We start from the raw sequence: 18012 nt of genomic DNA, 5'->3' as shown, positions 1-18012 counted from the left end.
TTTCGGGGTGACGGTTGGGTTGAGGTACCAGCAACGACATTGGGGAAATTTCGCTCATGTAGACGGCTAACTACACTGGTGGATGGGGCCACGGAACCAGGAGGTTCTCGATGATCTCTTCCTGAAATTTGAGGAACGATCCTGTTCTCCCAGCCTTACTGTAGAGAACAAAACTATTATACAGAGCCAATTGAATTAAATATACAGACACCTTCTTATACCAGCGTCTGGTGCGTCGGGAAACTAAATACGGAGCCAACATCTGGTCATTGAAGTCCACCCCTCCCATGTGAAGGTTATAGTCATGGACTGAGAGGGGCTTTTCAGTGACACGGGTTGCCCGTTCTATTTGTATTGTCGTGTCTGCGTGAATGGAGGAGAGCATGTAAACATCATGCTTGTCTCTCCATTTCACCGCGAGCAGTTCTACATTACACAAGGCAGCTCTCTCCCCCTTTGCAAGACGGGTGCTAACGAGCCGTTGGGCGAAGCCCGCGTGACTAGTTCGCGCGGTGCCACAGCAGCCAATCTGTTCTAGGAACAAATGCCTGAAGATGGCCACACTTGTGTAGAAATTGTCCACATAAAGATGGTACCCCTTGCCAAATAAGGGTGACACCAAGTCCCAGACTGTCTTCCCACTGCTCCCCAGGTAGTCAGGGCAACCGACCGGCTCCATGGTCTGATCTTTACACTCATATATCCAAAATTTGTGGGTATAGCCTGTGGCCCTTTCACAGAGCTTATACAATTTGACCCCATACCGGGCGCGCTTGCTTGGGATGTATTGTTTGAAGCCAAGGAGCCCGGTAAAATGTATAAGGGACTCGTCTACGCAGATGTTTTGCTCAGGGGTATACAAATCTGCAAATTTCTGGTTGAAGTGGTCTATGAGAGGCCGAATTTTGTGGAGCCGGTCAAAAGCTGGGTGGCCTCTGGGACGGGAGGTGGTGTTGTCGCTAAAGTGCAGGAAACGGAGGATAGTCTCAAATCGTGTCCTGGACATGGCAGCAGAGAACATGGGCATGTGATGAATTGGGTTCGTGGACCAATATGACCGCAATTCATGCTTTTTGGTTAGACCCATGTTGAGGAGAAGGCCCAGAAAAATTTTAATTTCGGAAACTTGGACTGGTTTCCACCGGAAAGGCTGGGCATAATAGCTTCCCGGTTGGCGGATATAAATTGAGTGCCATACCAATTTGTTTATGCCACGACTATGTCCAAGAGCTCCGCAGTCAAGAACATCAAAAAAAATCCCAGGGCCGAACCGATCTGAGCTGTCTCAACCCGAACTCCAGACTGGGCGGTGAAAGGGGGAACTACAGGTGCGGCTGAAGTTGGGGACTGCCAATCAGGGTTTGCCAGCACCTCAGGGACTCTAGGGGCTCTACGGGCCTGTCTGTGCCGTGGCTGGGTGCGGGGTAACTACTGCACGTGCCAACGTACCAGCTTCAACTGCCCTTGTGGTGCTCGCCACTTCACCATGTTGTACGGCAGTGCTGGTACTAGGTCCAGGATGGGCTGCGCTGCTGGTGTATGCCTCACCACGTAATCCGGCAGCGCCAGCCCCACTCTGCTGCCCTTGAAGCGGATCCTGCGCAACCTGTGGTCTAGCGACATGGGGCCGGGTACGCCTGGTGGTATCAGGGACCTCAGCCTCCTCGTCCGAACTTTGGGTCAGAGAGCCACTGCTTTCTACAGGTTTGTATTCTGACCCGCTAGATTCGTCAGATGACGGTTCCCATTCCTCATCCGACTGGGTCAGAAGCCTGTAGGCCTCTTCAGAAGAATACCCCCTGTTTGACATTTGGACTACTAAATTTAGGGGTATTCCCTGAGACTACCCAAGAAAAAAAGCAAGCCTGTCTTACAAATGGGAGGCTAGCGAAGTACCGGAGGCCGCTGCGGTTGATAAAAAATATAAAAACTGATTTTTTTTATCGCCGCAGCGGTTCTAAATTGATTGTGCAGTGATAAAAAAAAAGCATTTTTGGTCACTGCGGCGGGGCGGGTGTGGGCGACCGATCAGGCCTGATCGGGCAAACACTGCGTTTTGGGTGGAGGGAGAGCTAAGGTGACACTAATACTATTATAGATCTGACCGTGATCAGTTTTGATCACCCCCCAGAGAAACAAAAATCCTCAGAAAATCAATAAAAATGGAGTAGAAAAAATGATAGGCCTGAGCCATAACGTTATACTTATCTGCCATGGACAGCAGCAAAGAAAGAGGAAGAGTTCCGGTGGGAGGACCTATTTATGGACTGGTCTGTGGGAGGGGTTAACCCCTTGTGGGGGTGGTCTGTAGGTTTATTTTTTGTGGGTTTTCTTTGCTGCTGTGGATTTCAGTAAAGAATGAGAATGCAATATGAGCCTCTGTGACATAAAATCCCAGATTAACCTACGTAATTCCTTACTGTTGTCTTGGTACCATGTCTAAGATTATCATCCCATTTAGCATGCCACTCTTATACGGCCGCTGTATAAATGCAGTAAGGCCTCGTCCACATTTCCCTGTCTGACTCTGACTTCCGTGTAAAATCGCTCCATGTTTCATACATGAAGAATGCGCATGTTTGGTCTGCGTGTCTGGTTTTCGGTAGCCCCGCAAAAAAATATAGAACATGCCCTATTCTTGTCCGTTTTAGGCATTATTACAATGGATCCGCAAACAAACAAAACAAAACAGATGGCGTATGGATGTCATCCATTTTTTTATATATTTTTTTGCGGACCACAAAACACATACGGTCTGGTGCATGTAGCGTTATCAGATATCTCATGTTACTTGATAAACTTGTCTTATCCTCAGACCTAAGTCCTCTTCCACACCAGCGTGACGGATTGGCACCGGGTGCGTTAGGTAAAACTCAAACCATTTTGCTGGCAAGTTCAGTCAGTTTGATCTGCGATTGCGATCAGTTTTTCATTTTTTTCCACGCGGGTGAAATGCGTTTTGATGATAAAAAAAGGAAGGATAACAAACAACATCTCTTAGCAACCATCAGTGAAAAACACATCACACCCGCACCTGCTTCTGGATGCAATGCATTTTTCACTAGAGCCCCATTCACTTCTATGGTGCTGTGTGAAAAAACCCTGAATATAGAACATGCTGCGTTTTTCACGAAACACAGAACTGATGCATAAAAAAACCACTCATGTACACAATGAATGGGTCAGGATTCAGTGCGAGTGTTGTGTTCACGCCACGCATTGCACCCGCGTGGAAAACTCCCTCGTGTGAAAGGGGCCTAACACTTCTGTCTAGAGAAGCTCCTCCAGTTTTCCTACTCCAGATTGTGACTTTTTGTAACTTTAAAAAAAAAAAGTCTCAATGATAAATCTGGAGTGAAACTCATTAACATAGCTAACCACACCCACTTTTCCACCCACATTCCAAAACTGGAGTGAGAGGTGTAAAAATGCAAAAAGTTGCAGAACCGTCCCCCTTCAGTTTGTCAGCAGAACATCCCCTGTGTACACGGTGACCCGTCCTGCTGACACGCTGGCATCTGTACAGCCGAATAGAACGTGCAGCCGACAACAGAGCGGGATGTTTACATGGGACATTGATCAGGAACCAAGGTTCATAGGACCATTCGTTGTCCTGATCAGCAGCCCATGTAAAGGTGTCTTTAGACTCTGCTGTCAAACCCTGTGCTATTCAAACATTTGGGTTTGTTCAGAAGATAAGGCGCCCGTTTATTAATAGGAACTGTTTCCTTTCCTTTGTTCTCACTTTTTCCTATATTAATTATTGCAGAATGATTCCATGTATTGCATGTAGATGTATCATTCATGTGTCACCGTTCTTTGTCTTCATTTAGGGATCTCCAATGGGTTGGGAGAACGTAAGCCAGGCCTCAGAGTATCACAGGTAAGACATAATATACTATTTATATATATATATAAAAGGGAAAACGTGGGACTGCACTCCTGCAATGTAGTGAAATCACAGGACTTTTATTCACCCATAATTTGGCAAACTTGCGACGTTTCGGCTCACAAGAGCCTTCCCCAAGCATGGAAACAGTGACAATGAAGGTATATAAAGGCATACCCTAAGTGACATGCGCAATGAACTTTTGAAGACACTCAATGGAGCGCGATGGTCTCGGCTGGCGCCATGACTTTTAGAGGTGCGATCTTTGTGATCTTCATCTGATACACTAAGTCACTTTTATTATAATCTTACTAAAGATGTCATATATATGTATCTGAGGTTCTGTATATCATATGGTTATTGGATCTAGAAGCAAGTATATAGTTCTTGTATTGTGGATCTCATAGCGCATCTCACTTTATGCACATCAGATGTATTCAATGTAACTATGATTGTAACCACACTGTGATTGGTTGGTCACTTAGGGTATGCCTTTATATACCTTCATTGTCACTGTTTCCATGCTTGGGGAAGGCTCTTCTGAGCCGAAACGTCGCAAGTTTGCCAAATTATGGGTGAATAAAAGTTCTTTGATTTCACTACATTGCAGGAGTTCAGTCCCACGTTTTCACTTTTATAATATTGGGTATTGCCGTCTTTTGGATGGTGCTCCCACTGGACTTTTTCCTATATATATATATATATATATATATATATATATATACACAGTACAGATCAAAAGTTTGGACACACCTTCTCATTCAAATAGTTTTCTTTATTTTCATGACTATGACAGATGTAGATTCACACTGAAGGCATCAAAACTATGAATTATCACATGTGGAATTATATACATAACAAAAAAGTGTGAAACAACTGAAAATATGTCATATTCTAGGTTCTTCACAGTAGCCACCTTTTGCTTTGATTACTGCTTTGCACACTCTTGGCATTCTCTTGATGAGCTCCAAGAGGTAGTCACCTGAAATGGTCTTCCAACAGTCTTGAAGGAGTTCCCAGAGATGCTTAGCACTTGTTGGCCCTTTTGCCTTCACGCTGCGGTCCAGCTCACCCCAAATCATCTCGATTGGGTTCAGGTCCGGTGACTGTGGAGGCCAGGTCATCTGGCGCAGCACCCCATTACTCTCCTTCATGGTCAAATAGCCCTTACACAGCCTGGAGGTGTGTTTGGGGTCATTGTCCTGTTGAAAAATAAATGATGGTCCAACTAAACGCAAACCGGATGGAATAGCATGCCGCTGCAAGATGCTGTGGTAGCCATGCTGGTTCAGTATGCCTTCAATTTGGAATAAATCGCCAACAGTGTCACCAGTAAAGCACCCCCACACCATCACACCTCCTCCTCCATGCTTCACGGTGGGAACCAGGCATGTAGAGTCCATACGTTCACCTTTTCTGCGTCGCACAAAGACACGGTGGTTGGAACCAAAGATCTCAAATTTGGACTCATTAGACCAAAGCACAGATTTCCACTGGTCTAATGTCCATTCCCTGTGTTCTTTAGCCCAAACAAGTCTCTTCTGCTTGTTGCCTGTCCTTAGCGGTGGTTTCCTAGCAGATCTTCTACCATGAAGGCCTGATTCACACAGTCTCCTCCTAACAGTTGTTCTAGAGATGTGTCTGCTGCTAGAACTCTGTGTGGCATTGACCTGGTCTCTAATCTGAGCTGCTGTTACCCTGCGATTTCTGAGGCTGGTGACTCGGATGAACTTATCCTCCGCAGCAGAGGTGACTCTTGGTCTTCCTTTCCTGGCCCGGTCCGCATGTGAGACAGTTTCTTTGTAGCGCTTGATGGTTTTTGTGACTGCACTTGGGGACACTTTCAAAGTTTTCCCAATTTTTCGGACTGACTGACCTTCATTTCTTAAAGTAATGATGGCCGCTCGTTTTTCTTTACTTAGCTGCTTTTTTCTTGCCATAATACAAATTCTAACAGTCTATTCAGTAGGACTATCAGCTGTGTATCCACCTGACTTCTCCACAACGCAACTGATGGTCCCAACCCCATTTATACGGCAAGAAATCCCACTTATTACACCTGACAGGGCACACCTGTGAAGTGAAGACCATTTCAGGTGACTACCTCTGGAAGCTCATCAAGAGAATGCCAAGAGTGTGCAAAGCAGTAATCAAAGCAAAAGGTGGCTACTGTGCAGAACCTAGAATATGACATATTTTCAGTTGTTTCACACTTTTTTGTTATGTATATAATTCCACATGTGATAATTCATAATTTTGATGCCTTCAGTGTGAATCTACATCTGTCATAGTCATGAAAATAAAGAAAACTCTTTGAATGAGAAGGTGTGTCCAAACTTTTGGTCTGTACTGTGTGCGTATGTATATATATATGTGTGTGTGTGTGTATATATATATATATATATATATATATTTATTTCTAGGCACCCCCGCCGATCACCTGTTTGAGGAGGTGGGAGCACTCCGGTGAGCGCGGCGGCCTCACAGCACAGCGCTGACCATTGAATAGCGGCTGTGCTTGGTATTGCAGCTCAGGCCTGTTCATTTGAATTGCCATGTGACCAATGAAAGTGACATCACTGGTCTAGGAAGAGGATGCAGCGCTCACTGGAGTGCCGCCGCCTCCTCTTCATACAGCTGATCAGTGGGGCTTCCAGGCTTTGTACTCCCACCCATCAGATATTGATGACCTGTCCTACCATCAGTATAGAAGATTTTTAAAAACATTTCAGATTCCTAGTTTGCGTTGCTTTCTCTATGTTGACTAGGATATTTATTAGAAAAAAAGGAGAACTGAAAGCTCTTAGACTCCAATGGTGAAAAAATATTATTCTTTATTGAAAACTCAATCAGTGAATAATAAAATGCCATAAAAACAAGGGGAGTAGGGAGCACAGACGCCTTCCCAGCTCTACAGTGTCGACATAGAAAATCACAAATCCATTAAACATTGCTGCAATTACATAGGAGTCCAAATGTAAGGTATGGCTGAATTACTGAAATAATGTGGGTAGTGACCAGAAGGGAAATCCACACGTAAGCACAACCCGTGAGACAGGCGGTGGTGTGACCTAACTGGACCTGCGTCCCACCAATGTAACAGTGAGCCAGACCAAGAGATGGAATGTAAATAAATGAAGGGACTCACCAAGAGTAGATGCGACCTGGATATCTGGGATGGCGTTACCCCGAGCCGCGTTTCGGCGTACCTTCTTACAGATGAAACTTACTAGGGATTGCAGCTCTGAGAATTTGAAAAAATTCCAAGAGGAAACAGATTTGAAATATAGCACCTAGGAAAAAGAAATTCAGGACTTCAAGATGAAGAAATTTATGAGGGACAGCATGGACGCCCAACAAAAAAGGGTATACAGATGGCGAAACCAGGAGGCAGCAAGATCCATAAGTAGATCATCTTCAATATCCTCGCAGGCCTCTATGGATGAGGCACAGACATATGTGGCCCAATCCACTAGGTTTACCCGTAATGAAAGAAAGATGGACTATGGACCTGGTACAGGAAACAAAAGGGCACAAGATCGGAGAAATACCAACATGGAACCTACCAAGGACCTTAAGGTAATTAATCTATCTAAGTATGATTTCTCTCTTTCAGACATTACCTTATTGGAAAAAAGGCTATCATATGCACCGAGCCCCCAATTTGATCAATTTGCAGCTATAAAAGACCTACACATGTTTGGATGCTCATTGATGATGAAACAATGGCATCACAAAGATCTGCACCCTGAGGTCTTTACCACACCTTCTGAACAACTGGCCCTCCGTACTTTAGAGGACCTGTTGTTAGAACAGGATGGTGGAACAAAAGGTGACGTACCCCCCCACTATGAAATCTAGTTCCCAAAAATGTCCTCCTCAGTCACTATGCACAGCGATTGACACATTTGTCAAACTGGTCAGCAGTGACTTTGAAAAAATACCTAGGGTGGTACGCAGTGATAACCTCACAAAAACACAACGATCAAGCTTGGAGAAACTGAAGAGCATACCTGATGTTATATATAAGCCAGCCGATAAAGGTGGAAACCTTGTCATATGGCCTCGTAAAATGTATTTGACAGAGGCGTACAAACAGCTGAATAACAACACAATGGGTCCTTTTTCCTGCAGCTCCAGGGGACAGCAATGAGGGCGGCTTGTGCGCCCTCATATGCTAACCTGTTCCTGGGGCTGTGGGAAAGGGACCTTTTCATGTTAGATGGACACGTCGTCATGGACCACGCCATTTTTTGGGCGCGGTACTTAGACGACGTCTCCCTTATCTGGCAGGGCACCCCCGAGGGCCTACATGAGTGTTTCGGGATTCTCAACACAAACACACGTAATATCAAGCTTACATACATGTACGATAGAGATCACATAGATTTTTTGGATGTGTCTATAAGTATGACGAGGGATGGTGACATTGCGACTGACGTACATCGTAAGGAAACCTCAGTTAACGCCTACCTACATGCATCCTCTTCACATCCTAGGAGCACGGTCAATGCCATAGCAATTAGGCAATTCTTAAGGATGCGCAGAATTTGCTCTACAGATGCGGCGTTCGAAACACAGGCCATGGATCTACGGCACCGCCTTCGGAAAAGGGGATATAGCCATCGTTCCATAAAAAAAGCCTACCAAAGGGCGAAGAGCCTTCAACAGATTTATTGCAACCAAGGAAGGAGAAATCTGAAGACAATAACATCAGGTACGTGACGAAATATCACTCACGTTGGGGGGAAATGAGGAGGTCTGTGAACAGACATTGGTCTGTTCTTCTCAATGACTCGGTGTTTGGCAAATTTGTCCCCCCAAGGCCCTTCATCACAGCACGTAAAGCAGACACTCTACGTGACATTCTGGTTCAAAGCTATCTTGAACCAGTAACTGTACCTTTGTTCCCTGGCCTGGGAAGACCAACCAACGATTTCAAACCATGTGGGAAGTCTGTCGCATGCCCGAATATGGAACGGGCATGTGACTTCGTAAACTCATCTGGTGAACGGACATTTCAAATTCGACACAACCTTACCTGTTCCAGTTCAAAGGTGGTCTTCTATGCTTCATGTCCCTGTAAGAAAATCTATATAGGGCTGACTACTCGTGAGCTGAAGGTGCGGGTACGCGAACACGTGAAAGATATTCTTTCAGCAGCCGACACACAGGGCATTTCAAAGAATATCATGCATGCAATCCCAGTCTGTTCAAAGTGAAAGGGATTGACTGCATTAGGCCCAACCTAAGAGCCGGCAATATCTAAAAAAAAAACTAGCCCAAAAAGAGAGCCGGTGGATATGGACCCGTGGAACTCTACGTCCAAGGGGACTCAATGAGAATTTGGGTTTCTCGTCATTTCTATGATCACCGGGACCATCACTGTGGGGTATTTTCACTACCGCTTTTAATGTTTTTTGTTATGATTTTACTATTTTAACCTGACTTTCCAGTTTTTTCAGGCCATGTACTAGCAAAGCTGCCGCTTGGTGCCGTTCTTTGTATTCATGCTGTAAAAGGGCTGTGTACTAGCTTGTACACACTGTGATACCTTTTGGCGCAAAACCACAATAGCGAATGTCGTCTTTTTAGAAATGAACAAATAAATATTTGTAAAAAGACGATATTCGCTATTGTGGTTTTGCGCCAAAAGGTATCACAGTGTGTACAAGCTAGTACACAGCCCTCTTACAGCATTCTATATCACTCCTCTGGAGTACTGGCGACTCCAAGGATTGAGAAAGATACCGGCAGCATAGCCCCCCCCGCCTTTGCAAGTGTTGTGCTGACACAAGCACAAACACCAGAAGGTGAGTGCAATTACTGATACAGTACTCTATCTAACACTATCTACCAAAAATGACTACCCTATGAGCGCCTTGTTTCCCGTTTATGTCGCCAAATTTGCTGTTCTTTGTATTCATAGATGTTTTGCGAAATGGGACCTTAGAAGTCTATCATGGCTCCTCTCTGATCCTGGACTATTTGACGTTACATCATATCTCCACATGTATATATAAATTATGCTGTCCAACATTATACGTTTTTGCAGGATTCTTTTGCGTATATAGGTTGTTATATTGATGTATGCACACCTGGGGACCCAGGGCTCCACTGTGCCCGCAGGTGTGCGTTGTGATGTGCTCACTGTGGTGATTTATGACTTTACATATAATATATGCTTTGGGGCATCATGGCTTTTATGTGTTATCACTTTTTACAGCTATATATTATATAAAACCAATGATATATGTGTTTTCCTCATTATTCTCTCGCACTCTGCACCTTCTTCACATCTGGGATTTCTGCCCATGATAGAACAGCCTTCAGCGATAGACATTTTGGTTACACTTTTTTGCTGCAGTACATCACTCATACAGTATTACTCACCACACATCATTGTTACTGCTCTTCATCTACATAGGTATTTATGACCCTTCTATATATTTACTCCTTATCTCCAAGTTTCACTGCTCACATCTTTCATCATCTATTCTTTTTTCCATTGCGCCATGACGCTCTTCTTCCATGACACTATTCGTATATTGGAAGCTTATCATCGTGTTATTCCCTTATCGTTCTATCGTGTGTTTCATTATGTGTGGTGCATCATATTGATTTGGTAATGCTGCTATCATGTTATTTCTTTGAGTCCCTGTAATTATGTTATTACACCATTATATGGAACCGCTGGTCGGCATATACAATCCATTGTGGGGTTTCACGATTACCCTTTTAGTGACACTGTCTATGTAATTTATGGTTTTATATTTATTGACATGAACGTCACCATTTTATATTAAATATGGATATGAGATAATGATGTATTTAATTGGGCATCTATGATATCGTTATTACACATTATAGTAATATACTGTAACGGTGTTGGATCACGGAGCCCTGACCGCCGCACACTGTGCGCAAATGTATGTTCAGCTGGTGAGAATCAATATGTGGACACGATTGGCTAAGGGGCTGTTAAATAGCTACTCCCACAGTGATGGCGTTACTCCCTGACAAAGGTACGCCGAAACGCGCCTGGGGGTAACGCCATCCCAGATATCCAGGTCGCATCTACTCTTGGTGAGTCCCTTCATTTATTTACATTCCATCTCTTGGTCTGGCTCACTGTTACATTGGTGGGACGCAGGTCCAGTTAGGTCACACCACCGCCTGTCTCACGGGTTGTGCTTACGTGTGGATTCCCCTTCTGGTCACTTCCCACATTATTTCAGTAATTCAGCCATACCTTACATTTGGACTCCTATGTAATTCCAGCAATGTTTAATGGATTTGTGATTTTCTATGTCGACATTGTAGAGCTGGGAAGGCGTCTGTGCTCCCTACTCCCCTTGTTTTATGGCATTTTATTATTCACTGATTGAGTTTTCAATAAAGCATAATATTTTTTCAGCATTGGAGTCTAAGAGGTTTCAGTTCTCCTTTTTTCTTGTACGTATAAGCTCGTCCAGTTACACCGGGACATTGGGTAGTCTTTTTTACATGAAGGTGCACCACTGTGTGTATATATATTAGGCTATTGACACCCATGGGTGTGTTTTGTTTTTTTATAGGATATTTATTACAAGACTCCTGGTTTTGGTTTGCTATGGCATCTGCTTTCCATGTTCTGCTTAGGCGTTTCTATTGTAGTTGGGAACCGTATACTTTTTGTGCAGGAGGAGCATCGCTCACCATTCTTTCTTTGCTATAATGCATAGTTAATATACACTTTGTTGGTCAGTGGACTGCTTTTCAGGTAGCACAGTGTAGATGGAGTTTATGCACAACTAAGTTTTCAAGGAGACTCTTGAATAACGGGCTCCTCAAGCATTGGTGGCTGTTGTGGCTTTCTATGTCAGCAGCCCACAGCCTCAGGGAGACGTATTGTGCAAGACGCGCCACGTACGCTTTGTCCTGGTTAGTGGCAAGCGACTGTGAAGGGGGAAGGAAGGCATTAAATATAAAAGAGACTCTTTTCTTTGTTCTTCCAGGAAAACAGTCACTTTAGAAAAAGAAGATTGTGAAACCTTTGGATTTGAGATTCAGGTGAGTGGTGACGGCTAGTATGGCGTCTCATCACCAGGAGCCTCATCACCTTGCCTCTGAGGCTTTCTGGTCAGTTACAGTCAAACCTCTGTGATACTGTTAGATCCAATGATCATGAAATCAGCCATATTCATTGAGCTCTAGAGCGCCACCACAGGTGGAACTGAACATGGCACATTGCCTATTCCCAGTACTGGGCAGTACAGGACACCCTCCAGAAAAAGAGGCCTTTTTTATTTATTTATTTTTTTACCATTCTTCACTCTGGCCAAGAAATGTGACCCCCCCCCCCCCCACTAAATCTCTAATAGGGTATAGGAAAATGGCTTTTCTAAACTGGACAACTCCCTAAACAACTCCCGACCCCTTTTTCTATGGTTGTAACCATGCATGCTCAGCCTGGCGTGTATATTTATGGTCAGGTCACTCGTATGATGTGAATGTTACAAATGATTCAAAAAGGGGCGCCCCTCTGAATAAATGTGACACTTGAGCCTATGAGCAGGAATAGATTTATGCCGAAACGTGCACCATTTTCTGGCTTTAGTATTAATAAATCTGTTTCAGAGTTCTAGCCCATGTCCCCCGCCAGCAAGCCTCGCTGACTTTAGCTTCTGGAACACACGGTGTAAAAAGGGAAATTCACTCAAAGTTTGTTTTTGTTATATTTTTTTTTAAAGGCTTAGTTTATGCAACAAAAAAAAAAACGGACTTAAAAGGAACCTGTCCCCGGGATTTTGTGTATAGAGCTGAGGACATGGGCTGCTAGATGGCCGCTAGCACATCCGCAATATCCAGTCCCCATAGCTCTGTGTGCTTTTATTGTGTAAAACAAAACATTTGAGCCATATGCAAATTACCCTGAGATGAGTCCTGTACGTGACTCATCTCAGGGACATTTGCATATGTATCAAATATTTTTTTGTACACAATAAAAGCACACAGAGCTATGGGGACTGGGTATTGCGGATGTGCTAGCGGCGATCTAGCAGCCCATGTCCTCAGCTCTATACACAAAATCCCGGGGACAGGTTCCCTTTAAAGTCATGAATGAAGGCCTTTGTGATTTACACAAGTTAAAGGGATATTCCAGTTGTCACAAGTTATTCACAGTCCACAGGATGGAGAATAAATATTACACTGAATGGGAGCCCCCTTAACCCTTAGGGCCGAAGGTCGTTCAAGCACACTGCGGCTCCGTTTATCTCTATGGGAGTTCTGGAGGCAGCCAAGTACAGCGCCCAGCTATTTCTAGAAAAGGGATCAGCACTCCAGCTGTTCAGAAACTACAACTCCCAGAATCCTCCTTTACAAGAACAGCTGAGTGTGCATGCTGGGAGCTGTAGTTTCACAGCAGCTGGAGTGCCCTATCACTAGAGATGAATGGAGTGGCCGTTTTGGGGGGCTCAGAGGGGTGTGGAGTCCTTTCGTGATCAGTGGGATTCCAGCAGTAGGACCTCAGCCAAAATCTCATAGTTCTGAGAATAGAGGGTAACTTGTAATCGGAATACCCCTTTAGCTCTTTTCGTGAACAAGAGATGCCGTCTCACGGGGGTGTTTGATGGAACATGATGGACCACCTCTTTTTTCTTTGATGCCTTTCCTTTCCTAGAATATGCTTCAGTACATCTCGAATCCCTTATTAGTACTGGACAAGTATGAATTAATAAAATGTACCCTGTGATTATGGATCCAGCAAGGGGTTAATTATTAGCCGGGCTCCTGGATTATCATCCAGCGCAGCCGCCTGTCATGGTTCCTAGGACGTGTTCAGACCAGGTGTTTGCGCAGCGTCTGGCCATTTCCAGCAGAGGTTTATTCTTGTGTTCTCTCTCAATATCAAGCTAGACAGCTTTTCCCGAAACGTTTCCTTCCAATCTTTAGTGTCACATTGGCCTCATAGCCTTCTAGCCAGGGATCCGTCCTCCTCTTTATCCTTGTCTCTGAATTACACATGTACCATTCTTCCCCTTCTCTAGACGTACAAACTACATCACAAGGACAAAAACGCTGTGGAAACGTTCATGTTTGTCTGTCGGGTACACAAAGGAAGTCCTGCCGCGTGGTGTGGGTTGAAAATTGGTAAGTGTGTTTCTTTTTTTTCTCGATAAGCCCCCAGGACAGGTTTTTTCCATTTGCCTCGGTTCAAGGCATTTGTCTAGAATTTCCTTGGGTTCTCGCCATCATCCTCCTGCCGTTAGAAGTAATGCGAGTGGCTTTGCTTAGGAAACCAAAGACGTGACTTCCCGTCTGAGCTTCGCTTTCCAGTTAATGATCCTTAGAGTAATTATTATCACCGGGTAACACAGTTGCTTATGTATATGTATTATAGTGGTTATGACTGACAGTATGGTCAGGTATGTATGCCTGAGAGGTAAATGGTAGACTACGAGAAATCCTATCACCTAGAAGAAAAATGTCACCTCTGGTCATTTATCTAATCAGACCAGGTCCCTGCATAGTCTGTACTATCATTATGTCTTGGTAAGAAGTTTCAGGGATGATTCAGGAAAGACAGGCCGTGTTGGCCACATCTCCCGGTCCGACTGCTGCTCCCCTAACCCGAACCGACTGCATCATAGCGATGTATAAAACAGCCCATTCCTATCTGATGGCGGGTCTGTTGTACTGTACTCGCATCATCCATGTGAGTACAGTACAGTAGAGCCACTATCAGATAGGAACTGACCTCTCATACGTCACTGGTGCAGGCAGTTCGGGTCAGGGAGCTACGGTGGGTCCGGGAGATGCAACAACACACGACCTGAGTATTGTTTAGGCCTCATGCACACGGCCGGTGTTTTGGTCCGCACCTGAGCCATAGTCTTGGCGGCTCGGATGCTTACCCTCTCACTTCAATGGGGCCGTAAAAGATGCGGACAGCACTCCGTGTTCTGTCTGCATCCGTTGCTCTGTTCCGTGGTCCGCCAAAAAATATAACCTGTCCTATTGTCCACTTTTTGCGGATGAGAATAGGCAGTTATATTAATGGCTGTCCGTTCCGTTCTGCAAATTGCGGAACACACACGGACACCCTTCACGTTTTGCGGATCCGTGGTTTGCGGAAGGCGGTCGCGTGCATGAGGCCTAATTGCGTGCGGTCAGACTGAATGTTGCTCAGCAATGCACTTTGTCCATTTTCTGTCACAGAATTTCAAACATTTTGACTATCGTGTATCTAATATTTTCCGCGCTGGAATCATTTGTGCTAAAACATAGAAATAAATCCTAACTGAGGTGAGAGACTGATAATAAAATGCACAACTTTTACTTCCGAGGCGTTTTCAAAAGGAAGCCGTACATGGTGAGATTCCATTTTATATCGGCCACATCCATATGTCCTCTGTGAATGATAGTAGGTGAAGAGAATCTGTCCGCACTGTTGAACATGCACTAGGTAAGGGCTGTGGGGAAAGCAGGACACATAGCTGTTTTGTGGAGCATTTATTATCAGGAGTAGTGTGAATATTAATTGTTACTCTGTTAGGCACTGCTTCTGCAATTTGACGAGCTCTGTCTTCTGCATTAAGCTTGTTCACAGCCCTTCCCTTCTGCTCTAAGTGACAGCTGTAGCATCCAACCAGGAGGCCAGTACATCTGTCATTTAGGGCAGGGGGAAGGACACTTCATAGCTCTGCTTCAGGACATTTACAGAAGCATAAAAAAGTTCCTATTCACACTACTCCTGATATCTGTTTTTCCTGCTTTCTCCCAGCCCCCACCTAGTGCTCTCAGCCGTTTTGAATGGCCAGAACTGCTGAGTGAATCCCTTTTAAGAGGGCAATACATATTAGATGTGCATATGGGTCGGGGCCTCCTGACCCTCCCTTGGCTGCATATTACAGGAGATATAAGGATTGGGCTGCTCCAGATATGTCTACTAGCGTCTTCCACTTCTGTCCCTATGTGAGGGGATGAGGAGAGTGGTGGCCGAACACAGTGTTTCATGTGAATGGCCGGCCTTACAGGTTGGAGCTGCTTAATGCACCGTCTTATGTAAATGGGGGAGGGGTGTCCAGATTCCTCCCCAGTAGTAGATGGCATGTTACACATTAGGCTGAAATGTCTGTGGGAAAGTGGGGCGGAAACATTGTCAGCTGAAGGAGCTTTCTAACACGACCATTCCGTTTTTTGCGGTCCGCAGATCTGCAAAACACGGATGGCGTCAATGTGCGTTCCCCAATTTGCGGAACGGCATGGACAAAGCTCAGACAAGAATAGGACAGGTTATATTTTTTGTGCGGGGCCTTAGAACGGAGCAACGAATGCGGATAGCACACAGCATCTTTTGCGGCCCCATTGAAGTGAATGGGTCCGCATCCAAGCCGCCAAAACAGCAGCTTGGATGCGGACCGAAACAACGGCCGTGTGCATGAGGCCTTAGGGCTCTTTCACACTTGCGTTGTCCGGATCCGGCATAGAGTTCCGTCGTCGGGGCTCTATGCCGGAAGAATCCTGATCAGTTTTATCCTAATGCATTCTGAATGGAGAGAAATCCGTTCAGGATGCATCAGGATGTCTTCAGTTCCGGACCGGAACGTTTTTTGGCCGGAGAAAATACCGCAGCATGCTGCACTTTTTGCTCCGGTCAAAAATCCTGAACACTTGCCGCATCGACGGATCCGGAATAATAGCCCATTGAAATGTATTATTCCGGATCTGTCCTAACATCTTCAGTTGTTACGACGCAACGACGGATCCGGAATAAATGCCCATTGAAATGTGTTATTACGGATCTTTCCTAACATCTTCAGTTGTTACGACGCAACGACGGATCCGGAAGTTGCGTCTGCGCCAGGAAGTAGGAAGGTCTATAACTTCCACAGACAACCCGCGCGGGAGAAGACAGGGCGTGAAAGCAGCTCCTGGAGGTGAGTATTGTGTGTGTCTGTCCCTGGGAAAAACATTAACTACTCTACTATGTCCTAGACAGGCAGAAAATGGATGTTGGGGGTAGTAGTCCCCTGGGGAATGCTGCCCCCAGCACCCACCATGCAGTCACCCCAGCTGCAGGCCCAAGTGCTTTTTCTTTGGGAATGCAGCTGGGGTGACTGCATGGAGGATGTTGGGGGGTAGTAGTCCCCTGGGGAATGCTGCGCCCACCGTGCAGTCCCAAGTGCTTTTGCTTTGGGAATGCAGCTGGGGTGACTGCATGGAGGATGTTGCGGGTAGTAGTCCCCCGGTTAAGGTGGTACTGTTGTTTAATATTATTTTGATAATTTTCATTTTTTTTGTTTCATTGTTTAGGTTATATTTTTTGGGAGAGAGACCTGATAGTGTCCAGTAAGTATCATTTTCAAGGGATTATTTTCAATGATTCAAAATCAATTGTTTAATTATTTTTAATTGTTTCAGTAGGCTCTACAAGTGAGTCCGGGAACTCTCCTCCAAGCCAACGAGTTCGCTTGGATACGGTAGGTCATGTTTTATTATCCCATGTCCAAAATATTAATGTTTTTTTTCTTTCACAGCAATCGTCAACGGAGGAGAGGTGTTCCGGCCCTGCTCCGACAGCGGGAGAGGAGGAAGTCGGAGGGTGGACACCATGAAGCGGTAAATTTTTAATATTTTTTTTGTGTTTTTGCTTCTTTTTTTAAATTTTAGAATATTAAGTTTGATATTCTTTTATTTTAGTCTAATCCTACTGTTGCCTCAAGAGGTCGTCAGCAACCACCCACAAGGCGCCGGGGAGCACGCGGCGGTCGGGGACGTTTGAGTATATCTCATTATTGAATCTTGTTATATCATATGTGTAAATTATTATATATATTTTTTTAATTATTAATTTATTTTCTCATTTATTTAGGGTTCAAGGGCCTCTGCCAGAACGGATGAGGGGGAAGTATCCGGATTCTATATTGACAATGAACTGGTCATCCATCTGGTGGAGGAACGTGTCCCACTCTGGGACCATACCGACCGCCGCCATGCAGACCATCACCCGACCCGGAGTCTGTGGATGGAGATTTGTTGCAAAATACTTCCGGATTGGGACGACCTCAGTGAAGGCCAACAGGAAGATTGCAGTAAGTAGCCTTACATTTTTTAAATGCGGCCCTTCAGCTGTTGCA

At 44.9% G+C, this 18012-nt stretch overlaps 1 protein-coding gene across 1 annotated transcript in view; it reads left to right on the top strand.

Annotated features, from left to right (window-relative positions):
- Window positions 1-3721: 3721 nt before the first annotated feature.
- Window positions 3722-18012, top strand: part of LOC122923201 (protein TAMALIN-like) — a 41402-nt gene continuing 27111 nt past the window's right edge. The window contains exons 1-3 of the mRNA XM_044273940.1: window positions 3722-3883; window positions 11887-11941; window positions 13921-14023. Coding sequence (XP_044129875.1) covers window positions 3843-3883; window positions 11887-11941; window positions 13921-14023 — 199 coding nt within the window. The 5' untranslated portion in view covers window positions 3722-3842. The remainder of the gene's footprint in view (window positions 3884-11886; window positions 11942-13920; window positions 14024-18012) is intronic.

This window comes from Bufo gargarizans, unplaced genomic scaffold (assembly GCF_014858855.1).
Source record: "Bufo gargarizans isolate SCDJY-AF-19 unplaced genomic scaffold, ASM1485885v1 original_scaffold_1346_pilon, whole genome shotgun sequence".
NCBI lineage: Eukaryota > Metazoa > Chordata > Amphibia > Anura > Bufonidae > Bufo > Bufo gargarizans.
Note: the sequence above shows the minus strand (reverse complement) of the source record. Positions and strands in the feature narration are given on the sequence as shown.